The 15,058-nt window shown below is 34.9% G+C and overlaps 2 protein-coding genes across 2 annotated transcripts; both read right to left on the bottom strand.

The window, feature by feature from the left end:
• Positions 1–1,075: 1,075 nt before the first annotated feature.
• Positions 1,076–4,252, bottom strand: LOC115928883. The gene is made up of 3 exons (XM_030996916.1): positions 4,017–4,252; positions 2,925–3,009; positions 1,076–1,902 (listed from the first exon to the last, which is right to left on the bottom strand). Exons 1-3 carry the CDS (start codon positions 4,168–4,170, stop codon positions 1,377–1,379), a joined length of 765 nt encoding a protein of 254 aa, XP_030852776.1. The 5' UTR covers positions 4,171–4,252; the 3' UTR covers positions 1,076–1,376.
• A 618-nt stretch (positions 4,253–4,870) lies between these two features.
• Positions 4,871–8,831, bottom strand: LOC115928561 (low-density lipoprotein receptor-related protein 5-like). Its single transcript, XM_030995881.1, has 5 exons — positions 8,580–8,831; positions 7,470–7,600; positions 6,742–6,999; positions 5,330–5,437; positions 4,871–4,944 (listed from the first exon to the last, which is right to left on the bottom strand). Exons 1-5 carry the CDS (start codon positions 8,714–8,716, stop codon positions 4,871–4,873), a joined length of 708 nt encoding a protein of 235 aa, XP_030851741.1. The 5' UTR covers positions 8,717–8,831.
• Between the last annotated feature and the right edge of the window lie 6,227 nt (positions 8,832–15,058).

Raw genomic sequence — 15,058 nt, forward strand, 5'->3', positions numbered from 1 at the left:
TACCGCACACGCTGCGTGCTAACAGTAGAAACCTCACTGTGTACCCAACTGCCCATCAGCGGTAGATACAAGTTACAAGCTACTGTTATAAACTACTGAAATCATGGTATCGATTGGCTGAGAACTAATTTGTTATAGAAATTTTGCAGTTGTTATAGATAACAAATTTCATGAAACGGACCCCTAGTATTTCTATTATACTTCTGTGGCGGTGGGTCTGCGTACGGGTCTCATTTTTTCTTCTTCTTCAAGCGGACACCTAATCGCTGGCGCTAAATAGTACTGTGTCAAAGGATTCCAACTCCGATTCTTTAGAAATAGGGACCGACTGAGCATCCGTTTTTACGCTAGATCATTTTGTACCATATTTTATTTAATTTTATTTATTTATCAACTTATTAATTAATTTTTTCATTTATAATTTTGTTCACTTATTTGTTGATTTACTCATCTTTTTATTCATCCATTCATTTATCCACCATCCATTAATTAATTTGTTAATTAATTCAATTAATAGGTATGTATTTATTTATTTTATCATTTATTTATTTATCATTATATGAAGAGTTTCATTCTAAAAGGAGCTAAATCAACTTTGGGTACTTCTGAGTAAATCGCCTTTTTTTTTATTTCTCCACTTTCCCTTCAGCCTTGTACCTTCATGCTGTTATACATGTTAAAGGTGTCAACCTGGACCAAAAATATATGATTTAAAAAAATCTACCAGTTATTTCTGATTTTTTATAAATTTTTAGATTTTTATTTTTCGTGGATTTAGCTCCTTTTGGAATGAAACATGATATTGTACCTAAAATTTGTGAAATTTTAGCATATTTTCTCAATAAAGACACTGAAATTTATTTTAATTTAGTAGCAAACCTTTCCTTTTAAATAATAACAGTAAAATCACATCTAAAAATACCTTTTGAAAAGAAAGTAAACAACATATCACAGTTTCATTCCAAAAGGAGCTAAATCCGTTTCATTCCAAAAGGAGCTAAATCCATGTTTCATTCCAAAAGGAGCTAAATCCATAAATTTTATTAATTTAGTAAAAAATGAGAAATAACTGGTAGATTTTTTACTTATCATATAGTATTGGTCCAGGACGACACCTTTAACATAAATAACAACATGAAGGTACATGGCTGAAGGGAAAGTGGAGAAACAAAAAAGTTGATTTACCCAAAGTAGATTTAGCTCCTTTTGGAATGAAACCAATTTGGATTTAGCTCCTTTTGGAATGAAACATGATATTGTAACTAAAAAATTTCATATTTCCTGGTGAAATTTTAGAATGTCATATAGTGCATTTTGTTCCTATGTAGGAAACCATTATTTTAAGACAAAAAACTCAGTTTTGATAAAATATGGATTTAGCTCCTTTTGGAATCAAGCTCTTCATATGTATGTATTACGTTTTGAGGGTTTGTGAAGTAAGGGTGAGGCGCTCCAGGTTGCCCTGGATACTGCTCTGGATATGCTGCCGCACCAGAAGGTCCATTCATCGCGTCCAAGGAAGTCTCGTATTCAGACTCGAGCTGCTTCTTATCACCCTTGCCCGGCATATCACCTGCCTGACCAGGATGGTAGGGGACTGTCTGGTTAACAGAGCTGGTGGAATGATTGCCCGGCATCGCACCTGCCTGACCAGGATGGTAGGGGACTGTCTGGTTAACAGAGCTGGTGGCATGATTGCCCGGCATAGCAACTGCCTGACCAGGATGGTAGGGGACTGTCTGGTTAACAAAGCTGGTGGCATGATTGCCCGGCATAGCACCTGCCTGAGCAGGCATTGTGACTACGCCAGGCTGGGCTCCTGCAGTGTAAACAGCAGTCATATATAGGGCGGCAGACCGAACGGGGGTGGCGACAGAAGGTCTTTGCGGTTTGCGTTTCGTCCTGTTCATAGAAAACAAATCAATGAGTCTTTAATTAGTCCCCTCATATCACATTTACCACAATATTGATTTTCATTTTCATTCTCTCCTCACTTGTAGTTTTTTTGCTAGATACAGGGATATGTCCCTGAGTGAAAATAATGTAAGTATAAACCAACGATTATTTATGCGTTAAATACACTTCCCAACAATTCCCTACCTTTAACATGCAGCTTTGGAACAAATATAATAGAACCGCCGAAAAAAAATTGACTTTTACAAGAAACACAATACTTCAAGATTTCAAGATTTCAAATTTATTCATGTTTCCAACAAAACATTACAAATCAATTATAAGCATTTAAAACAAATTTAAGAAATACATGTTGGAGAGAATAATAACTTTCGAAAGACGGTGTAATTTTTGCATGATGTTTTCTGCTAATAATCTCCATTATATAGATAATGCAATGTCTGTTGAAAGGTACTATGTCCCATTTGCAGGCCAAACAAATGAAAAGGTTAAATTCCAACGGCATTTGAAAGATAATACTAATTTAGAACTTCCCTAAAAAAGGTGGGGCTTAAAAATGTCTTCACGTGGAAAAAAAACTACCATTAGTTGTCAAATCGACTTAGGAGCTATAGAGCCAATAAGTAATAGTCTTGATTTTCAGACCATTGTACCGAATGGTCATACGTTTTATGCTGCGCGAAGATTCAATCAGTTTAATTTTGGCCATCACGAGAAGTGGGTTATTGATGTAGGCAAATGCTCATGTAGCCTTTACAGCTCATTTTATGTATGTCATTACCAAAGAAGAAAAAAAGCCAGTCACTCACTCAAAAGTGTCTGACAGTGCAGTCTAGCAAGTAAACGGGTTTCCTTGCATAATTTGAATATTAGGACGCTGCTAACGTTCAAATTTCACAAATAGGACATTCATGACATATTCATAATTCCTACAAAAGTTCTACAGAATTTGAGGTTGGCTGCAAAAGGGACATAGTACCTTTAACACAGAAAAAAGGTCTGATAATTACCAGTAGACACATGCACATATACACAACAGCAGCACTAAGAGCGATACTCCACCGCCAATTCCCGCGTATATTGCTATAGGTTGATCTGAAACAAGAACAGAAATAATCGAACAGATCGAGCATGCGATCTCTATTTACTGGGTGAAGTGGGTGTAACCCCAAAATGTGTTTAAACTTCATATTGTCATCAAGTTTATCCAGAACAATACGTTTTCACGACACAAATCAACTTTTCCTAAGCATAGCAGTAGCACTTTCTGCTGCTTAGTTGCCACACCTGTATCAGGTAACAAATGCTGGTTTCATAGCCTCAAATACTATACCTAATGTGCCTGAAATTGGCAGGAAAGAGGTTTCAGGAACTTTTCTTATTTGTTAAGATGCTGAAAAAAGAAAAAGCAACAACATTCCACGCCTATTTAAGCTATTAATAAAAGACAAAACAAAATTAATGATATTCTCCGCATTTCATTAATTTCAACGTGTTTATTAAAGAAGGTTTAAACAAATTGTTTTCCAAAAAAAGAGCAGTCTCGTAGATTTTCTTTATTTCTCAATGTGGCCGACTTACGCCTCCAACGTCAGGGTTCAAATTCCTGCCAAGTCATAAATGTGGCAAGACATTATTTTACGATTGCTATTCTTCACCCAGGAGAAGCAAACAAGGTACTTAGTAGGAACAAGTTCATTGAAATTAATGCCTGACGTCTTAAATCCAGATAGTAGCCAGACGATGAGGCAGGGGTATTAACACGATTGCAGGGCACTCCAGAAGAGCAGTATTACTACTGATTAGGATACTCTTGGTAAGCAGGACCATAGTCTTACATCATCATCTTCTCTTTCTCTTTTGTCGTTATCTTGTTCTTGTTTTTCTTCCTCTTCTTCTGCTTCTTCTATTTCCTCCTCCTCCTTTTCTTCGTCTTCTCCTTCTTCTGCTTCTCCTTCTTTCTTTTTGTATTATTATAGTGATGATGGTGATGATTGTTATTATTATGGTTATTATTATTATTGTTATCAGTACCACAATTATCATCATTATTGATAGTGTTGTTGTTGTGACCATTATCTTTTTAAAGAGCTAAAGAATACCTGAAGACTGATCGGAGCAGTCGATTGGCTCTTCGTCCCAGTTTCCTGTAAAAGCGTTACAAATCCACTCAGCTTGGTCATTGCCATTGTCACACGTAACAGTCACAGTTGTACTAGCCGTGTAGCTATCGTTGGGGTTGACGAAAGATGCCATCAGCGGGGGGTTCGGGAGAGTACATGTGACTCCTACAAGTAAAAACAAAATAAAATCAACAATACCAACAACACAAACCCACAAAAAGAAGAACAACGACACACAAACAGAAATTTGGGCCATTTAAATTGCGTAAAACGACAGCTGAACAATGCACCATATTATTTTCCAGTTTTTTAATATTTTGTGCCTTAAAGGTAAAGACTAGTATTGGAAATGCCCCAATTTCAAAAAATGATATGGAAGCTCTCATTACCAATCATGTGAAAGAATATGTTTTGACTAATACATGATGATAAAAAATTTGCCGGGAAACCGCCTACTAATTCATATATTTGGTAAATTTGTTTCTCTCATGGTCTGTGAGAGATATAGGGTAGTCCCATATACATCTTTCTGTGTATAGTGCTTGTAACTTTACGTAGAATGGGCCAAATTTCTGATCATTTTAATGATTCCAGAACCTTGCAGATGCTAGATGCTAGATGATCAACCTTTTCCGATCGATTCCACAACGTTTCTTTCACAATGCAATCGCATGACCATAACTGGTCTTTACCTTTAACGATAATGTATTTTGTCTAATAATCTATGGGGAAATCTAAGGTTCGTTTTTCATGTGTTACCGAATCATTGAAGAATAGTATACTTTAAAAAATTTGATAGAATTCAGAGCTTGAATTAGATGAAATGTCAAGTTCTATGAGTATGACACTTTAATATCTACTATTCCTTGATAAGCAACCAGGGAGGCAGGGGCTATCCCTGTGGAACCTGTATAGTTAACGAGGAACATTCATTGCCTTCTAAAAAGGATCATCTCTCGGTTGGCTCTAGGCTCTCTCTCTCTCTCGGTTATCTCCTGAATATGGTCTTTAAGATTTGCTCGTCGACATAGTGGACTGCTACGTGTGACGTCCTTTTAAGGCAATGGCAGTGCCGTAAAAGGACATCACAGTGCCTTAAAAGAACGTTACACGTAGCAGTCCACTATGTCGACGTGCAAATCTAAAAGTCTCTATTGTCTCTCGGACGTCTATCGATTGTCGCACAGAGCAAACGGGGCTGAAATCCGTGCAAGTGTCAGGGTAGCTTAACTCTAATGAAGGTAGGTTGTCCATAGTTTAGCCAAATTGTAAATATGTAAATATTTACTTACTTGTAAGGCAGTTCAAACCCGCTATACAAATGCACTCGGGAGTGTTATACGCAACGAGCTGACATCGACTGTTATCGGGGCAAGACTCGCTAACTGGGCACGTTAAGTCTGAAAATAAATCAATTAAAATAATTTCATGCGAGCAGCGTTATTGAAATATTAAAGGGAGTGCGATTTAGAGAAAACAGACAGCATCCTTGTTTAAGGCTCTTCAGGTAAACAATTCCGCTTTTAAAGCTACGTTGTCAAAGGACTTAATGGTATATAGCTTTCAGGTTTGTAGATTTAAAAGAAAAAACATAATCTAATTGTTTTTTATACACTAGTAATACGCAAAGGCTCAGATCAATTACAGTTCAGATTTTCCAATCGAAGAACAAATATATTCAACTTTGATTTCTAAATATTATTAACTGATTTTCTATTGCCACACTTTTATCTATATTAAGCTGTGACCTTGGTCTCAAGGTGAACACGTTATTATCAAAATGAAGTGCAACCTCAACATTGACATAGCTAGCGACAGACTAAAACAGGTGGAAGATTTCGTGTAACCGAGGGAACAATAGCAGGAAACGGCTCAAGTTCAAGTGACATTAACAATCGAATCAGGAAAGCAGGGGCAGCTTTCCAGAGACTAAATAACATCTGGACATCAAAAAAAGATTTGGTAGCCACACAAAGACGCAACTGTATCAAACACTTATCCTCTCAATACTGCTTTATGGGCACAATCCTGGACAGTAAGAAAAGAAGATAGCAAAAGGCTTCAGGTGTTTGAAATGGCATGCCTCCGTTGCATAACGGGGGTGCCAAGGATAGACAAGATCCGAAACACACACATCAATATTTTGGCCACGTCCTAAGAATGAAACCCACAAGATACCCCAAAATTGCTGTTGAAGGAAACATCACAGGAAATCGACCAAGAGGCCGTCTACCGAAAAGATGGCTTGACTGCATCTCAGAGGACTGCAAAGCAAGATCCATAACAAGGCTGACAGATGCATCAAGACTGGCTGCAGACAGAAATACCTGGCATATCATCACCATACGGAAGCCATCACGAGGTCTCCTTCCGGCATGGACGGCATAAGTCAAGTACGTCAATCTATATATTATAATTGTTATTATTATCATTATTATTATTATCATTATTAGGAGTAGTAGTAATGGTATTAGTAGTACATGTAGTAGAAGTAGTAGTAGTAGTAGTAGTAATAGTAGCATGATTAATATCCTATTATTTATCATTATTGTTCCTGTTTAAAATTCTTAAATGAAAAACAAAGACAACATAGTTTATCTTCAGTTTCTGAATATAATTAGAAATAAATAATCAAAATAATCTAACTTGTACTCAAAATAACTCTGATCGAAGTTTTCCTCTTAGATCTTTTTTTTCTCCCTACCGGCATAAATCTTGACATGGGTAGGCGCTCCTGCTGAAAATCCAGTAATATCCCTGATTTCCTCAACTCCAATGTCTGCCTCGTGGAGACCTCTAGATGCGAAGTCTGTGAAGTAGATTGAGGTGAAATAGAGCGAGATGCCAAAGAACACCAAGTCCCCCCTAACAGCGTAAACATGATCTCTTCGATCAGATAGATCATCAAGATCAATCGACTCGATCACATCATAGTAGCTCTCCGTCCAGTACAGGCGCTGTTCTGCAGAAGACGAGTTGAAAAAAATAGTCTGGTAGTTAATAAATAATTAGGAGCGACCAGATAACTGATGATAATAAAAACTGTCCCTCCCCTCTCCCTATTTTGTAAAGTACCCAAAAAGTGCCCCTCTTTATTTCAGAGAAGTGCTCCTTTTTCTTCATATAAGTGCCCCTTCTTATAAGTGCCCTTTTTTGTACCTCTGATGAGTTCGCCCATAAATGCCCATTTCCCCTTCCTTTGGGGGCAAGATTTCTAACAAACATCCGAAAAGTATATAGTAAACCTTAATTCTATGTTATTTTGAACGACTAGAGTAGAAACTATTTCTATATCCAGGTGATATCAATTCACATTGTCTTCGTGTATACAGTATTTACATTTTACTTAAAATAAGTAATCATCTTCATTGACGATCATGTATTTACAATGTTGAACATGAAGTGATACCATCGACGATTTTTCTTGTATACCTTGAGAATCAAGGGCCAGGCCCCTAGGTTCTCTCAATCGTGCTGTAATCAGCTGTCTTCTGTCCGATCCGTCTTTATTTGACATCTCAATCTTTCCAGTTGATAGACCTTGGTCAGTCCAGTACAATTTCCTTTTACCATAAGAAAAAAAGAAGAAAAAAATGATTTGCCCGTATCTGAAAAATGTGTATGTGAACTATGTGTATAAACATGCCATTGTATAGATGTAAGAAATGATTGATATCAGAGATAAGCGACCTTGGAGTGGAATCCACTCCAAAAGCAGTGGTTGAATAACTCCGTTGAGAGTGGATGTTATATACCCACACATATAACCATTAACCCATCCACGCACAGAAATACGTTCACACGGGTATTCCAGTTGAATTGACCGTTTAGTCTCATATTGGTCCCCGGCCCCCCGACTCAGGGTTCGAAATGACCGCATGCGTGTTACCAAAATGTCCGGTAAAGGGGTACTTTTCGTGCGACAAAGTCCGGCCCGAGAATTGTAAAAAAAGGGGTGTATTTGACTTTTAACCCGGAGATTTCTTTAAAAAGGGGGTGTTTTTTTCTTTTTCTCTCTCATCTCTTTGCACTCCTAAGAAATTATTCCGAATTAAGGGGGGTACATTGACCATTTTTCATGATTTAGGGGGGTCTTCAAGGCAGGAAAAGCCCGCGAAAAGCCCGCGAAAGGGGGGTTCGGAAATGTTGGCAGTCCTCAGATAGGGGGTGCTTTCAAAAAGAGGGAACGAGCATATGCGTACCCTAAATAACACTGAGTGGGGGGCCGGGTATTGGTCAGGTTGATTGCGCACTAATTTGTATTGGCCTTTGAATGTTTGCTTTCAATGTTCATATGTTTTATATTTATATACATATATATATATATATATATATATATATATATATAAGGTGTCGCGATATGTTTGTGGGTGTGTGTGTGTGTATATATGTGTATGTGCGTGAGTGTGTTTGTTTTCCGGGTGGGTGTGTGTGTGTGTCTGTGATAGAGAGACAGAGAGTAGACAGACACACAGGCAGAGAAGAAAAAAATAGCTGTCTATGAGAGAAAGAGAGATGACACGTTTTTTCATTTACACTCACCCTCTTTTTTGAGACAATGTGATTCCCCATGGGCGATAAAGACCCGTACTGATAATGGTTCGTCGGTTAGACCCGAGTACGCTAGCACTCACTATTTGTTCCAACAGAGTATCAGTCCAAAACATCCTGTTCGCCATTAAATCTAGGACGATTCCTTGCGGGTCTGAATGGATAAATTAGAATGTAAAAAAAAAAATACATTTACAGAGATGAAAACAAAAAATTGTGCTGGACTGTATTTGACCAAAACGATTTCATTAAAGGGGCCAGAAAAAAAATCTGATTGATCTTGGTTTGCAGCACAATGATGCACAAACCCCAGGGTGGATAGCACGATGACTGACGATACGCAAACGTCACTGTCCAGATTTCATTTGCGCCATATTAAGTATCGAAATTAGGATGCCATTACTCAGATTGATAGAACAAATCTAAATAATTTTTGAAATGGCATATATATCATTAGAAAAAGCCTAAAGACATAACAAAAAATATACAAAAATAATATAAAACAAAACAAGAATAGAGCTAGAATGGATAAACCTTATTTAATACATGATTAGATAAACAATAAATGAAGAAATATTTAACAAATCAACGAACAAATATAATAAATAAATATATGGATATATACATAAATAGTCTAATAAATACATGAACGAACGAAAATATATATTATATCTAAGCCACACTCACATCCAATGCCTTCAATCAAGATTTCCTGGTTCGAACCATCAAGTGAAGCTCGATTGATTGTACTCGCGTCCTCATCACTCCAGTAAATCTTGTCGGTCCGGTAATCGTAGTCAATACCTGTAGGAGCTTCAACCCCGCTCAGTGGGATTTCGCGGATGTCCTCGCCGTGGAAGTCGAAGCCACTGTTCTCACCCACAAAGATCTTGCTATCGTCAAGGTCCGTTATAAAGATTTTGTCAGCTGAGTGGAGAATATGAGTGATAACAACAACAACAAGAACAGTTATAATAATTATAGAAACTATAATTATAATGATGATGATGATTAAACTAATAATAATGATAATATTCAGAAGAATGATAATATTAATAATAATAATGATATGATCATGTGGATGATAATGTGAATAGTAATAACAACAACATTAAAAATGACAATGATCATCAACCTAAAGATAATGATGGTGCATCTAATGATAATGGTACACTTTTACAAAGCGCACTTATGTGACTTTAATGGCAAATTGTATTCACTCGTACGAGCTTTCCAACATTAACAAAATACTGATATGTAATAGGAAAGAGACATATCATGAGAAGTTATTATTAAGATGGTAGACAAAAATTACTGATCCAGAGGCCATAAGGGGAATACAGAACAACAAAGTGCAAACATAAGGATACGTGAGAGAGAGAGAGAGAGAGAGAGAGAGAGAGTGCGAGCAAGAGAGAGAAGGATAGAGAGAGGGCGCTCTCCAGCAGCAGTGAGCTTTTAATTTTGTCAGTTCTTTACATTTTGTTTTAGCTTACTTTTCACTACTTACTACTTTATTTTTGTTTGTATTGTTAACTTCTTATTCAGTGATGATATAGTTATTTGATAGTTTAACCTATGTAACTCATTAATGTATTCTTTATTGCCATTTTATTATGTATACTTGATTTAAATTGTATGTTGAACTTGTACACAAGACAGGTGTCGACAGTCTTCGGACTGTTTGTTCTGGGGTTTTGATGTAATTTGATTTGATTTCAATAAATACTATACAAATGTGAGATATATATACGTATATATATAGAGAGAGAGATATATATAGAGAGTCTTATAAGTCTATCATTCTTACTTATTATCCTTACAGTAAAATCTCTTATGATTATTAGCAACTCTGACCATTAACACGTTTCCTTCAAATGAAGAATAAAAATAAAAATATTAGAATAAAAGAAGTAGAAAATAAGGAGATACTTATTTTGTTTGGAGGCAACAGTTACCAGCCTTTCACCTTGTCACATTCCCTAATCGGGTAACTTTCTCATTCATATGTTCTTTATTCAGAAGGGGTGACAATTAATGAAGAAGACATGCATTATAACTACATGCGAAATTGATTGTCATTGTTGAAATAAATTGTTTAGAATAAATCGGAAGCGAAGTTCATCTCTTCTTTCATTCATTCATTCGAATCATTATCACCATCGTCATCATCATCATCATCCTTATCATCATCATCACCATCATCATCATCTTCTTCATCATCATCATCATCCTCATCTGCATCACCATCATCGAAATTTGTATTTTCAATTACCTATCCGTTTCTGCTTAATAAATGTGTTAATATATTTCATGAGTTTTGTCTGGGGCTGTCGTATGATCAGGCAATTTGCTTACAATGACAGTACTTCTTCCGCAAATAATTTTATAATGTTTTATCATGTTTGAGGAAATTTAGTATCTATGACAGTTTATCATTTCGTTTTTGAAAATAACAATTTATATATATGTATTTGCTTAATTTATGATTCATTGTCAGAAAAATACTTATTGTACCTTGTATTATTATTGTTATCGAAAAACTGTATGTTTACATGAATGCAGAAGAAAATCAAATCAAATCAAAAATAAAATATAAGTTTTGGCTGTGTGGATTTTTCCTAAGACGTCTTATTGTTAATTCGAATCAAATCCGAAGAGTATTTGGATTGCCACTGACCGACTTAAACATAATTTAAAGAGAGTCACGTGTGATATTTCTTCGAGGGCCTCTAGAGCAGAGTAAACTTGAATTCTATTATGTAAATAATATATAATAATATTGGATTCTTATATAGCGCACGTATCGACCTTGCAAAGGTCCTCAAGGCGCTCCAACATTACCCGGCTATGCTAGGCTGCCGATTTCGACGCTCACAGCATTTTAAGGAATTCCTTCATACCGGTACCCATTTAACACCTGGGCGGGGAGTGGCAAATGTAGATCAATGTCCATTTTACTGGTCTGTATATACTTATTTTTATATGAATTCACATGGTGACCTTAATAAACTTCAGGGTTTGAAATTTAATCCATTTGAAACAGATTTCATGAGAACATCTGGGAATGAACTTTCTGATTGTGATTCTAATTCTATAAATACTGTTGTAAATCCATGTAAATATGTATTTGCTGATGATTTTTGTAGTAATTTCTCATGTAAACATTTACATTTTCAATGCTACATTTAAATGCAAGGAGCTTAAAGAAAATTTTTGATGAATTTCAAATACTATTATCTTCTCTTTCTTATGAATTTAGTATTATTGGTATATCTGAAACGTGGTTTAGTAATAGTACAGAGTTGTCATTATTTAAGTTGAATAATTATAATCTTCTACAATCATATAGGGCCACACGTAGAGGTGATGGAATTGCCCTTTATTTTAAAAAAGATTTAAATGTAACACTGCGATCCGACATTTCTTTTAATACACCTGCATATGAGATTATTTTTTATTGAAATTCAAGGAAAAACGAAGCCAATTACCAATGGTTTTGTATATCGACCTCCAAATACTAATATAAATTGCTTTTATGATAAAAATGAATGACATTCTAGTAAAACTGGAAAGTGAGCAAAGAGATGTTTATATTATGGGTGGTTTCAATATTGATTTACTGAACTATAACACACATTGCAAAACAACTGATTTTCTAGATTTAATGTTTTCTTTTAATATGTATCCTTTAATTTCAAAACCCACTCGTATTACACCTTATAAAGCATCATTAATAGATAATACAATTCATAAAAGTAAATATTCAGGACTCATTTATTCCGATCTCTCTGATCATTTCCCAATATATTGTTTATGTAAAGATAAAGAAAACTATTTTGTTCCAACTCACAATAAGAATTATAAGAAAAGATTAGTCGATGACAGAGGAATATTTATGTTCAAGGAGAAACTTGGTACAACTGATTGGCACACAGTATATGATAACAATGATGTAAATGTATGTTATGACTATGTTATTGACAAGTTTCGTACGTTATATGATGCATGTTTTCCTGTATGTACTTCAACATCACGCAAATTTAGTTATAAAGTACAATTTAAGAAACCCTGGATAACTAATGGTATTTTGAGATCAATTAAGCGTAAACATAGAATGTATAAAGTTGCAGTTCATACATTAAATACAAGGAAAAAAATAATATATAATGATTATAAAAACAGGTTAACTTCTACAATTAGAGCTTCAAAAGCTGAATATTATTCTAGGTTATTATATTCATTCAAAGGTGACATGGTTAAAAAGTGGCGAGAAATTAATAATTTACTTGGAAAAAACAAAAATAGTTCATTACCACAGAAAATGTTTTATGAGAATTCATCTTTCCATTCTTCAAAAGATAAAGCGCAGGCTTTCAACTCTCTTTTTATCAACATGGCTAAAAAACTTTCAGCGTCAATTCCAAATTCATCTAAATCATTTAACGACTTTTTGACTGCACCATGCATGTCCTCTTTGTTTCTGAATCCAACCTCCTCTCATGAAATAATTAGTCTCTGTCATGAACTCAAAATGTCTTAACTTCTGTGTTAAAAAAATGTATACACTTTTTTGTGGACCCATTGTGCAATATCTATCATAAATCTCTTGTCTCAGGAATATTTCCTAACAAACTTAAAGTGGCCAAAGTTATTCCGTTACACAAAAAAGGACCAGTAAGTAATATAGAAAATTACAGGCCAATTGCACTGTTGTCAACTTATTTCAAAATTACTCGAAAAGATTATGTTTAAAAGACTTTATACATTTTTGTTAAAAAATAATTCCATAGCTTCAGAGCAATTTGGTTTCCGGAAAAATCATTCCACGTCTTTAAGCATATTAAACATTACAAATTATATAGCGCGCGCATTTGATGAAGGGAAATTTTGTTGTGGAGTGTTTATGGATCTCTCCAAAGCATTTGATACCATCGACTATCACATCCTGCTTAAAAAATTGAATTATTATGGTATAAGAGGTGTTCCTCTAGAATGGTTTAGGAGTTATTTATTAGAAAGAAAACAGTATGTGATGGCCGATGGTACATAATCTGATTGTTTATGTAATAATACGGGTGTCCCACAGGGATCTGTGCTTGGGCCACTGTTATTTTTGTTGTACATTAATGATATTTTAAATTCCTCAAGTATTTTAAAATTTTCATTATTTGCTGATGACACTGCTGTTATTTCTTCTCATAAAGATATTAATTTACTAATTAGTAATATAGATTATGAATTAAGGAAAATAAGTGAGTGGTATATTTGTAATAAGTTGTTTCTTAATGCTGAAAAAACCCACTATGTAATTTTTCATTCTAAACAAAAAAGGATTCCTAGTCATGTTGCCCCGGTGCGTATTAAAGATGATGTTCTTAAGAAAACTGATATTGTTGAATTTTTAGGTATCAAACTTCATGAATCACTTGACTGGTGCCACCATATTACCCATATTTGTTCAAAAATTTCAAGAGGGGTTGGTATCATGTCATTCTTTAAAAAGACGTTGCCGAAACATATATTATTAACTATTTACAACAGTATTGTTTTACCACATATCAACTACTGTAATATTATTTGGGGTAATACTTACAAGACTCATTTATATAAAATTCATATTCTTCAGAAACGTGCTGTTCGTATAATTTCTAATTCTAACTATATGACTTCAAGTGCTCCTTTGTTTTATGATTTGAAATGTTTGCCAGTCTTTGACCTCATTAAATTAAACATTTTAGTCTTCATGTTCAATTCTCATAAACAAGAGCTCCCATCAATATTTAATAACATGTTTAAAACAAATTCTTTTTACCATTCTTACGAAACCAGTTATAAATCAAACTATCATTACGCCTTTGTACGTACTTCCTTGACCCAACATACTTTAAGATTCCAGAGTATTCATGATTGGAATTCCTTACCTTATAATTTAAAAGGTAGTTCAACCCTATCAAAGTTTAAATATTCATGTAAACAGTTTTTGTTTAAACAAATCAAGTGCACTGAGTAGATTTTTCTGTACAATGTTCTGCCTGCGGTGTGTGTTGGTGTGTCTGTGTGCATGTGAATGAATGAGGGTGGGTGTATGTTTGTTTTGATAAGTTTTACAATATTTGTTATGATAATTTGCTTGTATGTTTATTTTTGTACAGGGCCCCATTCTCACAAGCTTTGCTTTTCTTGGGGTCCTTCCGATTTTGCTGTTAATTTGTCATTTATTTTATTTTGAATTTTAATGGAAAATAAATGAAATGAAATGAAAATGAAATATCACCCAGCTGGATTTGCATGTGGCGTGTGAGGTTATGGGGTATTCTTGGTTAGTCACTGTGCTTCTGTAATTGGAAGTGTTTGTTATGTGTTTGTGGATTCTTCACGCCTACATTTTCTGGAACACCCGTTGTCATGTCAGAGTTGAGAATTCTCGCACTTTTATATATATACAGTGTGAGTCAAAAAAAAATTTA

This window comes from Strongylocentrotus purpuratus, unplaced genomic scaffold (genome assembly GCF_000002235.5).
Source record: "Strongylocentrotus purpuratus isolate Spur 01 unplaced genomic scaffold, Spur_5.0 spur5_scaffold_3, whole genome shotgun sequence".
NCBI lineage: Eukaryota > Metazoa > Echinodermata > Echinoidea > Camarodonta > Strongylocentrotidae > Strongylocentrotus > Strongylocentrotus purpuratus.

Excerpts from the sequence above, each read along its gene's own strand:
- LOC115928883 (XM_030996916.1), bottom strand. The coding sequence starts at position 4,170 with ATGGCATCTTTCGTCAACCCCAACGATAGCTACACGGCTAGTACAACT. Across the intron at positions 3,010-4,016 it reads CTGCTCCGATCAGTCTTCAG|ATCAACCTATAGCAATATAC; the intron begins GTATTCTTTAGC and ends TTCTTGTTTCAG. Across the intron at positions 1,903-2,924 it reads ATATGTGCATGTGTCTACTG|GACGAAACGCAAACCGCAAA; the intron begins GTAATTATCAGA and ends TTCTATGAACAG.
- LOC115928561 (XM_030995881.1), bottom strand. The coding sequence starts at position 8,716 with ATGGCGAACAGGATGTTTTGGACTGATACTCTGTTGGAACAAATAGTG. Across the intron at positions 7,000-7,469 it reads CCTGGCCCTTGATTCTCAAG|AACAGCGCCTGTACTGGACG; the intron begins GTATACAAGAAA and ends CGTCTTCTGCAG. Across the intron at positions 4,945-5,329 it reads GGGTTTGAACTGCCTTACAA|GTTCCACAGGGATAGCCCCT; the intron begins GTAAGTAAATAT and ends TTAACTATACAG.